At 60.0% G+C, this 16,722-nt stretch overlaps 1 protein-coding gene across 1 annotated transcript; it reads left to right on the top strand.

The window, feature by feature from the left end:
• The first annotated feature begins 172 nt into the window (after positions 1-172).
• Positions 173-13,163, top strand: ATP6V0B (ATPase H+ transporting V0 subunit b). The gene is made up of 8 exons (XM_073357965.1): positions 173-310; positions 7,913-7,961; positions 8,788-8,871; positions 9,410-9,487; positions 10,190-10,259; positions 11,214-11,265; positions 12,170-12,360; positions 12,828-13,163. The coding sequence occupies exons 1-8, from the start codon at positions 244-246 to the stop codon at positions 12,852-12,854; spliced, it is 618 nt and encodes a 205-aa protein (XP_073214066.1). The 5' UTR covers positions 173-243; the 3' UTR covers positions 12,855-13,163.
• Positions 13,164-16,722: the final 3,559 nt, after the last annotated feature.

Below are 16,722 nucleotides of genomic sequence, written 5' to 3'. Positions count from 1 at the left end.
GCTGCGGCCGCAGCCAATGGGAGGAGTCGGCACAGACGTGCGGTGAGGAAGGGGCTGGCGCGGAGCACTCTGGGCTTTGTAGTTTGGCCCCCTGGTACCGCCCACCCGCCCGGGAGCCAATCGCCAGCCTCGCCTCGGTCACGTGCCGGGGCCCCGGCCCGCCCGGTCACATGGTGTGAGTCAGGTGACCTGCCCCCGTCCCGGCCGGTCCTTCCCCGCAGTCCGCGCTGAGGAGCCGCCGCCATGTCCGGGCCCCTCCTGCTGTACGCGGGCCTCGGCCTCGCCTTCTGGAGCGCGCTGGCCGGCGTGGGTGAGCGGCGGGGGCCGGGGAAGGGGGGTTAGTTGGGGGGCGCGGAGATGGAGGGGGGCCGGGGAAAGGGGGGGTTAGTTGGGGGGCTGGGGGAGATGGAGGGGGGCCGGGGGGGTTAGTTGGGGGGCTGGGGGAGATGGAGGGGGCCGGGGGGGTTAGTTGGGGGGCTGGGGGAGATGGAGGGGGGCCGGGGGGGTTAGTTGGGGGGCTGGGGGAGATGGAGGGGGGCCGGGGAAAGGGGGGGTTAGTTGGGGGGCTGGGGGAGATGGAGGGGGGCCGGGGGGGTTAGTTGGGGGGCTGGGGGAGATGGAGGGGGCCGGGGGGGTTAGTTGGGGGGCTGGGGGAGATGGAGGGGGGCCGGGGGGGTTAGTTGGGGGGCGCGGAGATGGAGGGGGGCCGGGGAAAGGGGGGGTTAGTTGGGGGGCTGGGGGAGATGGAGGGGGGCCGGGGGGGTTAGTTGGGGGGCTGGGGGAGATGGAGGGGGGCCGGGGGGGTTAGTTGGGGGGTGCGGAGATGGAGGGGGGCCGGGGAAAGGGGGGGTTAGTTGGGGGGCTGGGGGAGATGGAGGGGGGCCGGGGGGGTTAGTTGGGGGGCTGGGGGAGATGGAGGGGGGCCGGGGGGGTTAGTTGGGGGGCTGGGGGAGATGGAGGGGGGCCGGGGGGGTTAGTTGGGGGGCTGGGGGAGATGGAGGGGGGCCGGGGGGGTTAGTTGGGGGGCTGGGGGACGGGCTGGGGGGCAGTGGCAGGAGTCCCGGTGTGTGAAGTCCCTTCTGTCTGGGCAGGGATCTGCCTCGCACCCCCTGCCCCAGGGCAGCGCCCTCCTGCCTTCGTTGGCACCTGCTGGAGCAGGAGAGTCGGACGGGGCTGGCTCCAGGCAGGAGCTTGGGGCTTCTTGCTCCTGTCGCCCATTTCGCCGAGCCCAGGCCAGTGGCGACCCACAGACCGTGGCAATGGGACGGGGGCCCCTGCCTCTCCTGCTGCGGGGTGCTCCCAGTCTCCTCTTTGATCACAGGCAGCTAAGGTTGGCCGGCTGCCTGGTGGGCTCTGAGTGCTCCTCCTGTCCGGTTTGGCTCTGGCTGTGGTGCGTGGGCTGAGCTGCAGTTTGTACCAGTGTGCTCTGCCCCTAGGCTGCGTTCCTTAGCTGGGCATTCGCTTGCAAGTGTCTGCCACAGTGGGGTAGAGCTGTCCGGTTCATAGTGAGTCCAGAGCCCTTATCTGTCCTCTTTGGCAGCCCCTGCAAAGGCCAGGAATGAATGACCCCTGGAGACTGAGCCCCCTTGTGCCCGAGCATGAAAGGACCTGCAGTGTGGGGGGCTCTTCCGGACAGGGTTCAGAGGCATCAGTGGGGGGCTGTGGCAGGTTTGCGTCGCTGCTGTCTGCTGGACAGGTCCTGTGGACAAGCTGTGGGGAGGCTGGACTGGTCCTGTGGACCAGCGAGGGCCCAGTCTCCTTTCGCTGCAAGGATTCTCCTGCTAAGACTTCCCTCGGGTAGGAGTTTCTCTTCCCTGCTGCTCCCGCAGGACTCTTACTCTAATCTGTAGTAGTTCTTGGTCAGCATCCCCTGGGAGTGTCTTCAGCTGGATCTAGATAGTCACTTTTTGGGGGGTATTTCATCCCCTCATGTTGAAGGGGACAGGTCTACCAGGCAGAGCACAGAACTGGGAGCCAGGCCTCCTGAGTTCTATTCCTGGCTCTCTGACCCACCCTGCTTCACCTCTTCCCCGTTGATAAACAGGGGTGACCGGTGGTGTTGTGGGGGCTAGTCTGTGTCTATCAAGTGCCAGGCAAGTTGTCATTTGGCTCCAAAAGGGAGGAGGGGCAGCAGCAGGACTGCAGGATAGCAAGTAACTGTGGCTTTCCGGATGGAGGAACCCAGCCTCTTCCAGGCTGAGAAGCTGGCTCTCCTTCGTGATTGTCAGGACCATGTTGTTTTGAGTAGGTGCATGAGTTTTTCCAAGCTTTGGCTTGAAGCCGGTGGCGTAACAATTCTCCAGCGCAAAGGAAATGCCCCATGGAAGGGCAGCCCTCCTGGCAGTGGCGTCAAACTGTCTGGTATCCTCGTGGTGACCATGGTTTTGAAGGTCGGAGCGTCCCTGAGGACTAGTCAGGCTGTACTTCGATGGAGTTGCAGGTTAGCGCCTGCTCTCACAGCCGAGTGAGGTGGGCACGAACAGCCTGGCTCCTCTGAGAGACAACTCCAGACTCGGTGCTCAGCTGAAGGGGCAACTGAATAACAAGGTGACTATGCTGCTGGCACGGCCAGGATCTCCCTGGAGGTCCTATGGGCCTGCACCGCTCTAATCCACCCCCTGCTGAAGTGAACACCACATCCAGAGTCGGCTTAATGAGATCCACAAATCAGGCAGCTCTCGGGGACGTGCTGAGTGCAGCATCTGTGACGTGGGCTTGCCGAGCCATCAGGGAATGGTTTCTAGTTGAGGCCGGGCATTGACTGCCCATGTCCGGTGTAATCCTGGCTCCAGTAAAGAGCAGGCAGGGACCGATCTGTGCCTTTGTTTCGTCATTCTTGCGTGGTCAGCAAAGTGCCAGAGAACTACCACCGGGAACGTGCCAGGGCTCGCTGGCAGCACCACTGCAGCCTGCAGTGACCCCCGCCTCTGGCCTCGCACCTGCGCTGTGCGGTCTGGGAGCTGGCACGCAATGGAAACCGTGTCTGTCACCCGGCCTGTTTTGTCAATAAAACCCAGGGCCGAATATGTTCTGAGCCAGTGAGAAGGTGCTGTAGGAACCTGCTTTGGGTTTGGCCCTGTGCTAGTCAGTGGCAGCTGTGACTGGCTGGGCCTGGTGGCAGGACCCCAGTCTGTAGAGCAGGAACTGTAGAACCCAAAACAGTAAACAGCCCCAGTGCAGACAACTCTGCCCTGGCAGAGACAGTCAGGCATCTGGGCACACGCGGGAGTGGGGAGAAGGGAAAGGGGCCTGCAACGCTTCTGCCCATGCTATAGGAGTGGACCCTGCCAGGAACAGCCTCCCTCCCCTGCGGGAGCAGTGCCGTTCCTTGTGCGGGTTGCTCAACTGCCAAGAGTGACTCGTTCCTTCCTCCTTTCGTGGCGGGGCCTTCTGGGAACAGCTTTGCTTCCTCTCTTGTGTTCCTCACCCCGTGGCAACTCCAGCCAGAGCTTGGGGTGTTGATTCACCCTCCCCCAGGTAGTGAGGGGCCCCCGCTTGGCATGTTGCAGTCAGGCTGGCCGTAACTGACCGGTGTGTGGTGATCCCAGTCTTCCAGCTCCTAGCATGGGGAGAACACGAGCCACTGAGGCCCTGGGGCTATTGTTGGGCATGTCTCCAATGGGTCCAGGATAGATCTCGGCAAACTGCCCTGGAGAGGCCTGCACTTTGTCCCAGATCACAGGGTGTGGGGGCAGGAGTGGGCAGGGCCGGGGTGGTGGATCCTGGGCATCGCAGACACCTGTTTCTCAACAGAAGCGAGACCCAGCAGGCTGGAATAATCTCCCAGCAGGCACACGGCTCGTCTGGAGCAGGGCAGGGCTAGATACCTCCCTTGCCCAGCTTCCCTGCCCCAGTCCTTGCTGGCTAAAGGCTGGGAGGCAAGCAGGGTGTAGTGGGTTCTGAGCTGCTTTTAATGCCATTTGAGCACTGTCAGCTGAAGAGCCAGCACGACGTGAGCTGCCAACCCCAGTGATTCACGGGCTAGAGGCTGGGGGTCCCTGGGTGACTGGCTGCATAGCGCTTGCTGTCATCAGTGGTCAAACGGCGGGGCCGAGCCTGGCTCCCCTGCATGCAGCCAGGACTGGCCCCTCTGCTGGCTGGCTGGAGCATTGAGCAAGCGCCCCAGCCGGCCTGGTGGGTTAACTCTGGGCGGGCCCCTCCGGCTAGAGGCTGAGCAACGCGGCTGGCCACGGAAGTGATGAGCCAGTGCAGCCAGCCACCTTCCCTCAGGGCTTGTGGCGCCCGTGGCGAGCCTGTGAATTCTGCGGAGGCTGGCGAAGCCATGGATTCTGGCCTTAGCATACGAGGGAAGGTATTTGAAGCTGTTTTGGAGGTGACTTACCGCTCTCTCTTCCTCCATGTTCCCTTCTGACGCTGCTTTGCTGAAGGTGTGATTGACGTGCTGCATACACCATGCAGCCATCCAGCCTTCGCGCTGCTGTTGCCGTCTCCGGGGGTTACCCACCCCCTGTATCTGGTGTGATGCCAAGGCTGTAACGTCTGCCTTCCCTTATCTGCTCCTCGGAGCCGGAGTGAGGCTTCCTCTCTGCCTGGGGCGCACCCTGTCCGTTTCTGGGGCTGTATAAACAATGCATGTCTTCTCCATTCTGCAGCTCCATTTTCCAGCTTGCGCTTCCTAGTGCCCCTTGGGAAGCGCGAAGGAGATGTGCCGTTAGTGAGGGGAAACTTCGGACAACCAGTGTCCAAGGCAGTGCTGGGCTGGCCTGCTGGAAAACGTTCTGATTCTGATGTCCCCGCACTGGAGGGGGGGGCTAAGTGCATGTGAATTTCAAACTCTGTAAAGGGGGGAGCTGGACTGGATGGAGCTGGGCACTGCTGCTGGCCCTTAGCTGTGCTCGTTTGAGGCCCAGGTTTTTGGCTGCGACCTGACAGATGAGTTGTTGGCCTTTTCCTCCTGCAGGCAGAAATTGGTTCGGGCTTTAGGCTCCGCACAGCACGCTGCGATTCAGAGCCTCTCCTGCTCCGAGCACTGGTCAAGCTGTCCCCGATTGGGGAGCGTTCGAACCCCCTGGCTGGGTGCTCGTTACTCACCTCTTCAGAGCTACTTGTTTTCACAATGCAGCGTTTGTACCTGTGGGGTGAGGCGGCTCCCTCCCCGCCAGCCATAGAACTCTGCCCAGCTTCAGCTGTCGCATCAAGCTTCTGGCCCCGATGCGGCATCACCTTCTGGTGTCACCGGTGCCTGCCACTGCTCAGAGGGCGCAGAGGGAGATGGACATGGCACTGGGCAGCTCCCTGCTGCAAAGGGGAGACCTGGGGGGCAGTCAGGAAACTGACCCAAGGCTTATTAATTTCACGCTGCTCTTGCTTGGGCAGGCTCTGAGCAGCAGCTGGCCCTGAATCTGAGCGGTGGCTGCTCCCTCTCAGTCTCTCTCGTATCCCCTCTGGCTGGCTGGGGAGTGGGGTGCCTTCAAGTCCTGGTTTGGGGGCTGGGGGAGTTGAACTATTGATTTAGGAAGTTTTACTAGGTTTACGAGTCCCTGCCATGTAACCTCAGAAACAAACCAATCATCGTTACAACAGTGTGCATTTGTTTGAAGAGACTTGTGAAGGATTTAGTCACCAGCTCTGGTGGTGTGAGCGTGTTAGTGAGCTTCGGTGCAATGCCCGGGCCACGTGGTTTCTAGTGATCGCATTAAAGCGGATGCACTGATTGCAAGCGTTTAGCGGGGTAGCAAGCCTTGCGCTGTGTACCCCTCCGTACAGCAGGTTGTGTCCATGGGGAGGGTTTGCTAGGCCTAGTGTGTCTAGCAGGGCTTGTGCACGGCAGCTGCTGTGGGTGCCAGGGAAATAAGGAGATTAATTCTGGGGGAAGAGGCCAGGTGCTGAGGCGTGAGAAATACCTTTACAAGCAAGACTGTCATGGGAAGGAGGGGGCTGAGTCCCCTCCACCAGCCACTGACACGGGAGAAATGGCCCCAGGCTAAAGGGGAGGCCAGTTTCAGTTAGACCCCCCCACCCGACCTTTACGATGGGCACTAGGGCGCTGCTGGGGATGCTCAGGGATATGCTGAGCAGGGCGTGGAGGCCTCTCCTAGCCCACCTGAGCTGGGCTCCTTGCAGCTCTCGATGTCACCGTAATGGGCTGACCAGATGGGCTGCTAGTGAGTGAGACTAACCCCCACCAGAGCGTGGCCTGCTGCCCCAGCACGCAGAGAGCGCAGGAGCACGTCCCCTGCAGCTCCCTCACCAGCCGCCACAGTGCTGGGCCCCCCGCGCTGTTGGAGCAAGCAGAGAGAGGTTTTTCAGGAGTCACAGAAGAGAACAAGCCACGAGGTGGAAGGTCAGGTGATGGGCAGAGCTTCCATGGCTCCTGCAGGGCCCGGATCTCTGCCAGGGTGAGCCCCTGTGTCCCAGGGTAACAGCCCAGGGAGCCCCGCAGGATCGTACCCACCTGTGGACCAGAGGGGCAGGGCTGCAGCACAGCTGTGTGCCTGGCTGGGCGAGGTGACGCTGTGGCCAAGAGCACCAGAGGCGCTGCCCTTGGGCTCCTGGGAGTTGGGTCATCCATGGGTTGGTGCCACACCGCAGGGGACCGTACAGTCCCCAGACAGCTGCATGCCCTAGCGGGAACACAGTCCTCCTAGAATCCGCTCCTGGGTGAGCAGGGGCCCAGGCTGGCTCAGCCGACCCTGGGATGCTCCTCGGTCCTGGGGAGGCCGCTCCGGCTCATTTGTGTGTTTGGGGGCAATGTGCTCTCGTGCAGTGATTCTCAGCCCGCGGGCCACTTGCGGCCCATCCGCTCACCGCTGCAGCCCGTGTGACCCCCTCAGGGCCATACAGGCAGCATATACATTGTGTGGATGGGGCCCACATAACAGAGGGAGCAGCATATGCGGCCCATGATGGTAGATAGGTTGAGAGACAGTGGCCTAGCGGTTAGAGCATGGCTCTGGGAGCCCGGAAGGGCAGAGTTCTAGTCCTGATTGCTGCTCAGCCCCTGCTCCATATCCTGCGGGCCCCTGCCAGCACTCAGCGCATGCCCAGGCTGCTCCTCGGCCATTCCCCCGCAGGGCTGTCAGACCTAGTGCCCCAGGACTGGGCTGAGCTGTGGGGCAGCCCAGACCCATCACTGATTGCTGTGCCCCAGCCGGCTGTAGACTGTCCCTGCCCTGCGGCGCTCCCGGGGCGACTGTCAGTGACTAGTGCTGGCCCTGACTCATGGTGCGGTCGCAGGCTCAGGGTGACGGGGCAGCATGTGAGGATCAGTAGTAAAGGAACTTGGCCTCTGTGCTGTGGAAGGAATGAGCCAGCCTTGCCAAGCGCTCATTCACACTCCCTCAGAGTCAGGGGCCCTCGCTGGCTGGAGGGACAGGGCACTGGGTGAGCTGGACAGACCCCGCTGTGCCCCGAGGGCTCCCTTGCCCGTGCTGGAGGAAGGGGCATGGCGGGCGACCTCTTCTGTGCCTTCAGGGCCAGATTGGCCCCCGTGGTCCCGCTGGAATGGGGCGATGGTCTCTTGCTGACCCTGCTTTGTGGGTGGAGGAGGGGCCAGATACCATGGTGATGGGCACAGTAGCAGCACGCACAGGATCTGTCTCCAGTCAGTGTTGGTGCGACGCCCCCTATGTGTGCGAATGAGATGGTCGTCAGGCTGGACCATGGCTGCTTTCAGCATCTCTGGCGGGAATCGCCGGGACAGCTGCTGTCAGGGGGAAGCCACGGGGAATCCTTCCCACCCTAAGCTCCCCAGAGCAGGGTGTCTGTCTGGAGGGCCGTGCCCCAGAACGCTGCCTGGCACAGAGCTTCCTGGTGCCCTTTTGTCCACTGGCAGCCAGGCTGCTCAGTTGGTGTGGGTGGCTCACAGCAGCTGGGCAGGTCAGGGTGGGAGCAGGCAGGCCAGGCTGGGGTTCGGGCCGACTGAAGGTTTCCCTCTTGCTCTTGTTTTCAGGTATCTGCTACACGATATTTGACCTGGGCTTCCGTTTCGATGTGGCCTGGTAAGGTGGCTACACCTGGCTGGGCCAGTGCCCTGCTCACTCCCACCATGCAGTGTCCCATTCCACTGCTAGATCCTGCCACAGGGTGCCGGGCTGCAGCTCCCCTCCTCTCCCCATTGCAGCCAGCAAAGCCTGCACCCTGCCCTCAGTGTCCAGTCACACTCTGCTGCCCCTGCCCTGGCCCTCCCTGTGCCGAGTGCTCTCTGCCAGCTGCCTGTGGTGCTCTTTGCCGGCAGGCACTAGCCAGATTGCCCTGGGCTGGGCTGGCTGATTCCCCCAGCAGCCAGCCCTCCGCCTTCCTCCACCAAGGGCAATGCGAACAGGGCTTTCAGGTGTTCTCCTGCCTGGCCTGGCCTGGCCTGCACTGCAGGAGGAGCCTGCCGGGCCACGTCAGGGCTCTGGGGGTGAAGGCTGGGGACAAGGAGTGGCTGGGTCTGCTTGGAGCCCCAGGCAGTGTCGGGCTGGTCTCTTACCGAGCTCATGGCTCTGCCACGTGCTGGGAAAGGACAGGTGGGCCCTGGGGTTCCTTGCTATGTGCTGCAGACCCGAGGCTGGTGACTCCCCTCCCTTTCATTGGGCCACCCACGTGGGCAGCCGTGGGTCTGGGGTGGTCAGGAAAGCCAGTGAAGTGTCTCCGTGTGCTGGCTGTGTGGTGCTGCAGGAGGGGGTGGTGGGGAGCCGCATGGCAGGTAGCCGTCTCTCCTGCTGCCCTCCTCCCGTGGAAGGGAGGCGCTGGGCTGTCGTCCCCTGGCCTGTGGCCCTCGAATGCTGGGGTGGGTGGGGCCGGCCCAGACTCTGCACTAACGAGGTTCCCTTCTGCGTCTAGGTTCTTAACGGAAACCTCCCCATTCATGTGGTCCAACCTGGGCATCGGTCTGGCCATCTCGCTGTCCGTGGTGGGAGCAGCCTGGTGAGTTGGGTCCCATTGTCTGGGACTGCCGGTCCCATGGGGTTTGCTGCTCCCAGAGCCTGTCTGCTGGGCTGGGGGCAGGGGAGACATGCCCTGGGGGTGGGGACTTGCTATCGGGCGATGCCTGAGTCAGCCCCTCGGCAGTGGCCTGGCTCCAACCTCATGGCAGGGCCCCCTCGGGTCTGGGGCAGCGCTCTGACTGGCCTCGTGCTCCTGCTGGCGGCCTGGGAGACATCAGGTGTCTGGCTGGTCTCTGTGGGTTCTGTGCCAGCGAGTCCCGGTCAGGCTGGCGGCTGCCCTGTGTCCCTAGGTGCCGCTGCTTTTCCCAGCCAGTCTCAGCGTGCGCGCCTGTGGTGTGAGCAGGAAGGGCTGGGCATTCAGCTCCCGCTGAGCTTGCTGCGAGCTCTTTCCAGTCAGCGCTCGGCTCTGCTCCAGGGAGGCACCATCTCCTTGTTGGCAGCCACTAGCTCTCCGTCCGGGGTCCTGCAGGCAGGTGCTCGCCCCCGGGCTCCCTCACTGACTGGCCTCTCTCTCGCAGGGGCATCTACATCACTGGCTCCAGCATCATCGGTGGGGGAGTTAAGGCCCCCAGGATCAAAACCAAGAACCTGGTCAGGTAAGGACAGCTGGTACCCCGTGCTTGATGCTCCGGGACAGATCCTGGCACCTGGGGCGCACAGTGCCCCAGGGGGCTAGTCAGCGGTTCACCTGAGCTGCTCACACTTCCCCAGCACCCGGGCCCCTCTGGGCAGGGCCTTGTGCTGACCCTGCTGGTCTGCGGCTGCATCCGGTGCTGGGATCCCAGCCCTGCTAGTGTTTGGGCCGGATCACTGTGCAGCGGCCGGATCGAACAGCTCCCCTCCCCACAGCCCGCCCCCTTCTCTGGCCCACACGCCCTGGTGTGCGGGGGCAGCGGTCAGTCCCCACCTGAAGGAAATGGCTCCTGCCCAGGCCTTGGGGCTCCGCACCCTTGGACTGGAAATGTGAAACATCCTGAAGCGCATGCTGGGAAAGGCAGTGCTTCCTGTCCCTGTCTGGCTACAGGCCTGTGTGGGGTACAAGGCCCCCACCCGTGTGTCTGCCTGTTGGATTGCTGTGGGATGCTTCCCATCTGTGCTGGGGTGGCGAAGGGCCAGCGCTGCCCCCCACGGAGCGTCTCAGCCGGGGGGCCGAGCAGGGGGAGATGCCCTGGGTGGTGTCAGTGTGGGGGCCCTCGCAGGGAGACGACTTGTCTGTCAGCACGACAGGCAGCTGTGGGGGGCAGAGGCTGGGCCGTGGGCCGCTGAGTGCGGGTGCTAACGCTGCCCATCATCCACAGCATCATCTTCTGTGAGGCCGTGGCCATCTACGGGATCATCATGGCGATCGTCATCAGCAACATGGCTGAGGTGCCAGGGCCTGGCTGGGCTGCCTGCCGCCGGAGTGGGGTGGCGGGAGGGTGCAGCCCCTGGAGATCTGCACAGTCTCCCCGACACGTTCTTACGGGGGGAGGAGGGGCATAGCCAAGGCTCAGGGTCTCTTCACTGCTTCCCTCAAATATCGCTGGGCAGAGCAGTAAACCCAGTGCAGGCTCCTGGCGGGGGGAGCCTCTGCCACATGGGGTGTGCCTTGGCTCCCCTGGCCTGTGGTCCTGGCTCTAACTGGCCTGTACCAGCTGCGGCAGTGGGCAGAGCCTGGCGCCCCACCAGGCTCGGTGCTGGCTGCCCACAGGGCGTTTTTTGGCTGGGATAATGGGCGCACGGATCCAGGCTCTGTGAAGCCACTGAGGCACGCAGGAGCTGAGCTGGGCTCCAGGAGGGGAGATGGCAGGGCACTGGTAAAACCCTGTTATTCCAGCCTAACCCGGGCAAGAGGCAGCGCCCGAGCTCACTGCCAGAGCAGACTGGGCCTCTCAGGAAGGGTTGTGGTTCCCTTGTCCAGAGCAGGGCAGGACTCACCCCGGGTCCCACCGTGACTTGAATCAGACCTGGCTGTGAGTCCCAGCCCATCTCCGAGGCAGGGCCATTTCTCCCTAGCCTGCCAGTCACGCTGGGGAGCCGGGGAGAGTTTGTCCAGTGCAGCGTGGGTGGTGCTGCTTGGCCAGGGCAGTGCGACACAGCAGGGTCCTTGCCACCATATGCCCGCTTAGACAGACCCAGACGCTGGTTATGTGGTGGGGGAATCTCCCTCTGCCCCAGCATGTGGCGAGGAGGGGCCTGTGGAGCAGGTAGCTAAGGCCCTGGACTGGGACTCTGGGGGTTTGGGTCCCAGCTCTAGGCAGCCTGTGCCCGTTCCCATGGCAGGGAGCTCTAGCCAGGCTGCTGTACCCCCTACCGCTAACCCTGCTCCATGTCTTCTTCCAGCCTTTCAGCGGCACCACCCCAGAGACCATCGGAGCCAAGAACTACCATGCAGGTAAGCAGCACCCTTCCCCATGCCTGGAGGGGCCTGTGGGGCCAGCGGGCTCTTCCCTGAGTGGAGGGAGGCTCCTGCACCCTGGCCCCATGCCAGTGCCTGTTCTCGCTGCACGCTCCGGCATGCTCTTCCCCTAATGGGTGCACAGTGGTCCTAGTTCGCTCTCCCCAGTGAGCAACGGGGCCCTATGTGCGCAGTGCAGCCCTCCCTGGGGTGTTTGGCGGCAGCCGGACCCCTGCGAGACCAGCTGTGAGCCCTGCCCCTGCAGGTCCAGCTGTTCAGGGTGGTGGCTCGCCTGGCCTAGCATTGGGAGTGGGGGTGTCTGGGCTGGGTGGAACCCAGCCCTTGGGGCCTTTCCTGAGTCTGCCAGCGGAGCGCCCTCTGCTCTCCCAGACTCCATCCTGCTGGGCACCTGCAGCGGGCTCTGGACCTAGGGCGGCTGCCACAGGGCAGGGCAACGTTGCTGCCCCTCAGGTGTGCCTATGTGGCCATATTTGGGGGTCCAGTCTCTGGGGGCATCTACCTTAGTAGCTGGGGGTCTGGGTTCGCTACCTCTGCTTCCCCTGCCCCAAACGCAGGGTATCACCCGCTCTTGGTGCGCGGCGGCTATTTGAGCTCGCCCTGGCGCTGCTGGAGCGGGTCCATGGCCGGCTGAGTGCACAGGGCCCTGCCTGGCAAAGGTACTTCAGGGAAATGGCTGAAATTTGGCAGCCTTGGTTTGTCCTCTTCATGTTCTGCTCTGTCCCCTTAACTCTGCCCATGGCAGCTCCTAACAGTTTCCCAGCCTGGGCCAGTGCCCGGAGCACCCTAGTGGGCTCTCGCAGGAGGAGGCCGAGCCCCTGTGCAAGGCAGGCCCTGGCCTGAGACCTGCTGCGTCTCACTGCTCCATGCCCCACCCCTCCAGGTTACTCCATGTTTGGAGCCGGCCTGACCGTGGGCCTCTCCAACCTGTTCTGCGGGGTGTGCGTGGGCATCGTGGGCAGCGGGGCTGCACTGGCCGACGCCCAGAACCCCAGCCTCTTCGTCAAGATCCTGATCGTGGAGATCTTCGGCAGCGCCATCGGACTCTTCGGGGTCATAGTCGCCATCCTGCAGGTACTGGCTCCTGCCCCGCTGGGCCCATCATGCTCCTGGGGCCTCCAGCCCCACATCTGCCCCAGGCATGGGCTGCCCAGCTCATCAGACAGGCCTAGGTGTCTGCAGGGCTTCAGTGGAGGGCTGCAGCCACTGCTCTCTGGTGAACAGAGAAGTCTACCCAGGGGACACTGGCGGGCGGGGGAAATGATGCAGTGGCTCCATCTGGCCTGGCTGCTGGAACCCGTCTTGGCACTGCCAGTCCCCCTGTGTCCCCCCCGCCTCTCCCCCAGCAGTCACAGGGAATGGTTCAACTGGGCGCCGGAATTGGAGCTGATTGTGTACCGGGCTGATTGGGGAGGAGCAGCCTGCAGGTCCTGCAGCTTCAGGCAGGCTGCCTGATCAAGGCAGTTGGGGGGGCACCTGGCAGGGTGTGCTTCTGGGCGGGGCTCGGGGCATGCTCTGACCTGTCTCCTTTCTCTCTGCAGACATCTAAAGTAAAAATGGGGGACTGAGCCCCTGCCCGTTCCGGCCTGGCCCCCTGCGGGCGCGTCTGTACATATTTATTTAATGTTTCTATTTCCTGATCGGGGGCATCGCTTCGCCGCCTCGGGCGCGGGAGCCCAGGTGTATAGAACCGTCCCTGCTGATCCGCTGCCCGCTGGCCCCATGGAGGAAATAATCATCTGTGTGTGAATTCGGCTCCCTCCTGTCGGCCCAGCCAGGTGGGGGGGAGGGGGTTGCTGCCTGAGTGTTCCCGGTGTGTGTAGAAATCAATCGACCAGTGTAAGTCAGTGTCACGTGAAATAAACATGGTTCCTGTCCCCGCCTGCTGCATTCTGTCTGTGCCATGTGCTCCCCTACTGCCCTCAGGGCATGCCGGGGCACTGCCAGCCCTGCCTGGCCACGGACATGGCACTGGTGTTCCCAGAGCCCTCTTCCAGCGGTGGCAGGGCGAGCCCAGGTCTAGCTCAGCGCTGCAGGCAGCTGCCAGCCCTGGTGCTGCCCCCTGCTAGCGCCGGGGAAGGCACGAGAAGAAAATTCTTATGCTGGCATGGACCTGTGCCCAGTGTCCCAATGGGTTGGTGGAAGGGCGGCCTGCCTGAGTGTCCCCATACAGCTGCCTCAGATCACTGCTGCAGCTGAGGGAGGCCCAGGGGTGGGGCTGGCTCAGAGCTGAGGGTTGGGAGTGGGAGTGTCTTGGACTGACATCAGGCTAACTGAGCTATAGCTTGCTGGGTCACCTCGTTCCCCATCTTTCAACAGTGGTGCAACGTTAGCTTTTCCTCAGTGCTGTGGTGGAGCATGTTCAAAATGACGTCATGGATTTAGAGAGCTCCTCGGCCAAGTCTTTTAATAGGTTTGGGTGCAAGTTATCCAGGCCTGCGGATTCCGAAGGTTTCACTTTAATACTTGCTGTCTCACATTCGCCCTAGTCCCTGAGGGACTAGGAAGTGTTTCATTATCACACTCCGCTATGGACATATCATCCTGCATCTTCCCAAATATATAAGAGAAATAGTTGTTGAGTACTTCTGTGATTGACGATTTTAGCATCCTGCTCTAATACTGGCCACGGACCAGTGCTAGGATTTGGCTTGTTCCTGATCTATTGAAGGGATTCCTTCTCGGTCCTTACCCCTCCAGGCCATATTCCTTGCCGATACCTTTAGCTTCCTGAACAACTGTCCGCATTTACTAACATCCAATTTCTACTCATTGCTACCAACTTCTCATTTTTCCATTTTGGTTTAGGTGTGAGGTGGGGAGAGGTCGGGTAGCAGCTGTCTTCACCTCCCCTCTTTTAACCCAAGAAGGCACCTGTCATGATTGCAGAATTGGTTTCTGGGGGTCGAACGCTGCATCCTTAAGCAGTTCTTTGCCTTCACATGTATTGTTGACATTTGTCCTCCCAGTCACCCACCATTGCTCACGATTCTTTTCAGCCTTGGGGAAACGGGTCCTTTTAAAGCCCAAGTCTGGCTATTACCAGTTGGGACATTGTCATGCTCACAAATAAGCTTAGTTTGTGGTCGCTAGCATCCAGGTGTGACAGGTTCAGTCACAGAGACCCCCTTGGGACTGTCACCCAATGTGCTCTGAGCCCTTTTCCCTGTGGGCTTGGGACTCCAGAACCCTGTCTTGTTAAGCCACTCAGCAGGTTACCTGTCTCCAGCCCCCAGCTCCCAATGGGATCCAAACCCCAAATAAATCCGTTTTCCTCTGTATAAAGCTTATACCGGGTAAACTCATAAATTGTCCGTCCTCTATAACACTGATAGAGATGCACAGCTGTTTGCTCCCCCAGGTATTAATCACTTACTCTGGGTTTAATAATAAACAAAAGTGATTTTATTAAGTATAAAAAGTAGGATTTAAGTGGTTTCAGGTAATAACAGACCGAACAAAGTAAGTTGCCAAGCAAAATAAAAACATGGAAGTCTAAGCCTAATACATTAAGAAACTGAATACAGGTAAATCTCACCCTCCCAGATGTTCCAATAAGTTTCTTTCACAGACTAGACTCCTTCCTAGTCTGGGCCCAATCCCTTCCCCCTGGTACAGTCCTTGTTAGCTCCAGCTCAGGTGGTAACTAGGGGATTTCTCATGAGTGGCAGTCCACTTTGTTCTGTTCCACCCCCTTTTATAGCTTTGGCACAAGGTGGGAATCTCTTGTCTCTCTGGGTTCCCACCCCTCCTTCTAAATGGAAAAGCACCAGGTTTAAGATGTACCAGGTGAGATGGTCACATGTGTTGCGAATTATACCTGATAGGTCATGCACAGTTCGAGTCTAGGCTGAGGCACACAAACAAAGTCCACAACTGCAGAGTTCCCAAAGATACTAAGTTTATTACGCTCGAGCATGGTGCCCCCCTGCTAGTCAGCAGGGGACCCCGAATGCAGGTTATACAGAGATTATATACCTTTTAGCAAAGCATGTTGCCCTTGTGCATCGGAAACCTTAGCCAATAGACAAACGCTTCCCTTATCTACCACCTATCCCTGCTAGGTACATTCCCCGTGCTAAACCATTACTTCAACTACACAACATGGCTCTAAAGCAATGCACCAGTAGCCTTTCTTATCAGGACAGGAGGCTCACATCAAAGCCAGAAGGCAGGGAGTGAGGAACAGACAAAGAACAGAAACCAGGAGTCGAGACAGGCTGGAAACAAGGGGGAGGGTTTTCACAGGAATACAGTATCGAAGGAACACTCCTCCTAGTGCATCATGTGCTTGCTTGTAGACAATGGTGGGCCCCAAACCAAAATGGAGTCATATATGCTAACTTTTCCTTAACACATATCACTGTAAGACCTCATTCTTCATTACCCACAGGCTGGCCCCCACATCTATAAGAAGGCTTGCAGGTAAATAACCCATCTACAACCAGGTTTCAGAGTAGCAGCTGTGTAAGTCTGTATTGGCAAAAAGAAAAGGAGTACTTGGGCACCTTAGAGACTAACCAATTTATTTGAGCTTAAGCTTTCGTGAGCTACAGCTCACTTCATCGGATGCATTCAGTGGAAAAAATACTACAACCAATTGTCCTAGTCCATGGGAGCCATCAAGATTCTAAACCACCATTAATGACTCACACTTTGCATAATTACAGTAGGACCCCAGAGTTATAGTTTATATTTCTAGTTTCAGATACAAGACTGATACATACATACGAATAGGATGACCACACTCAGTAGATTATAAGCTTTGTAATGATACCTTACAAGAGACCTTTTGTGTAAAGCATATTCCAGTTACATTATATTCACACTCTATAAGCATATTTCCATAAACATATGGAGTGCAACCTCACACCAGGCAGCCATAATTTTTTAGAGGGACAAGGTGGGTGTATTAGCCCAACCTCTGGGGGTGAGAGAGATGCTGTCGAGCTTACACAGAACTAGACAGCTTGGTCTAATGCCTGAGTCCCACCTGGCTATAGCAACCCTGCATCCATCAGGTTTTAGGTCAGTGAAGAATTCAGTGGGAACAGTGTGTCTAATACAAACTTGGCTCTTGTTGGTTGCAATACTGTTTGTGTAGAAAGTTCTGTTTTCGACTGGCCCACTGAGCTCTGCAGCTTGTGTCCCACACCCTGAAATCCCCCGTGATCACACGGGGTTTCTTTCTGCACAGCGGGATGTTGGAGGAGCAGCTCCACGTGTTCCCTGTCTGACGGGGGGGCTCTAGCCAAGCCCTCTCGCGTTTTGGGATGTGTGGGAACATTGACCTAGGAGCACCCTGGAGCCTGTCCTGCGGTAGCAGTAATGCCAGAGCAGGGGATGGTGCCTCCAAGGCTGAGGGCCACCTGCCTGCCCGTGACACCCCCAGCCCCCATTCCTAAATGGGGCGCAGCCAGCCTTGAACATTGCAGC

This window comes from Lepidochelys kempii, chromosome 8 (genome assembly GCF_965140285.1).
Source record: "Lepidochelys kempii isolate rLepKem1 chromosome 8, rLepKem1.hap1, whole genome shotgun sequence".
Lineage (NCBI taxonomy): Eukaryota > Metazoa > Chordata > Testudines > Cheloniidae > Lepidochelys > Lepidochelys kempii.
The sequence above is the reverse complement of the archived record's forward strand: the minus strand, read 5'-3'. Positions and strand labels throughout refer to the sequence as shown.

Coding starts and splice junctions, on each gene's coding strand:
- ATP6V0B (XM_073357965.1), top strand. CDS start 244: ATGTCCGGGCCCCTCCTGCTGTACGCGGGCCTCGGCCTCGCCTTCTGG. Junction 311..7,912: donor GAGCGCGCTGGCCGGCGTGG/GTGAGCGGCGGG, acceptor TCTTGTTTTCAG/GTATCTGCTACACGATATTT. Junction 12,361..12,827: donor TCATAGTCGCCATCCTGCAG/GTACTGGCTCCT, acceptor TTCTCTCTGCAG/ACATCTAAAGTAAAAATGGG.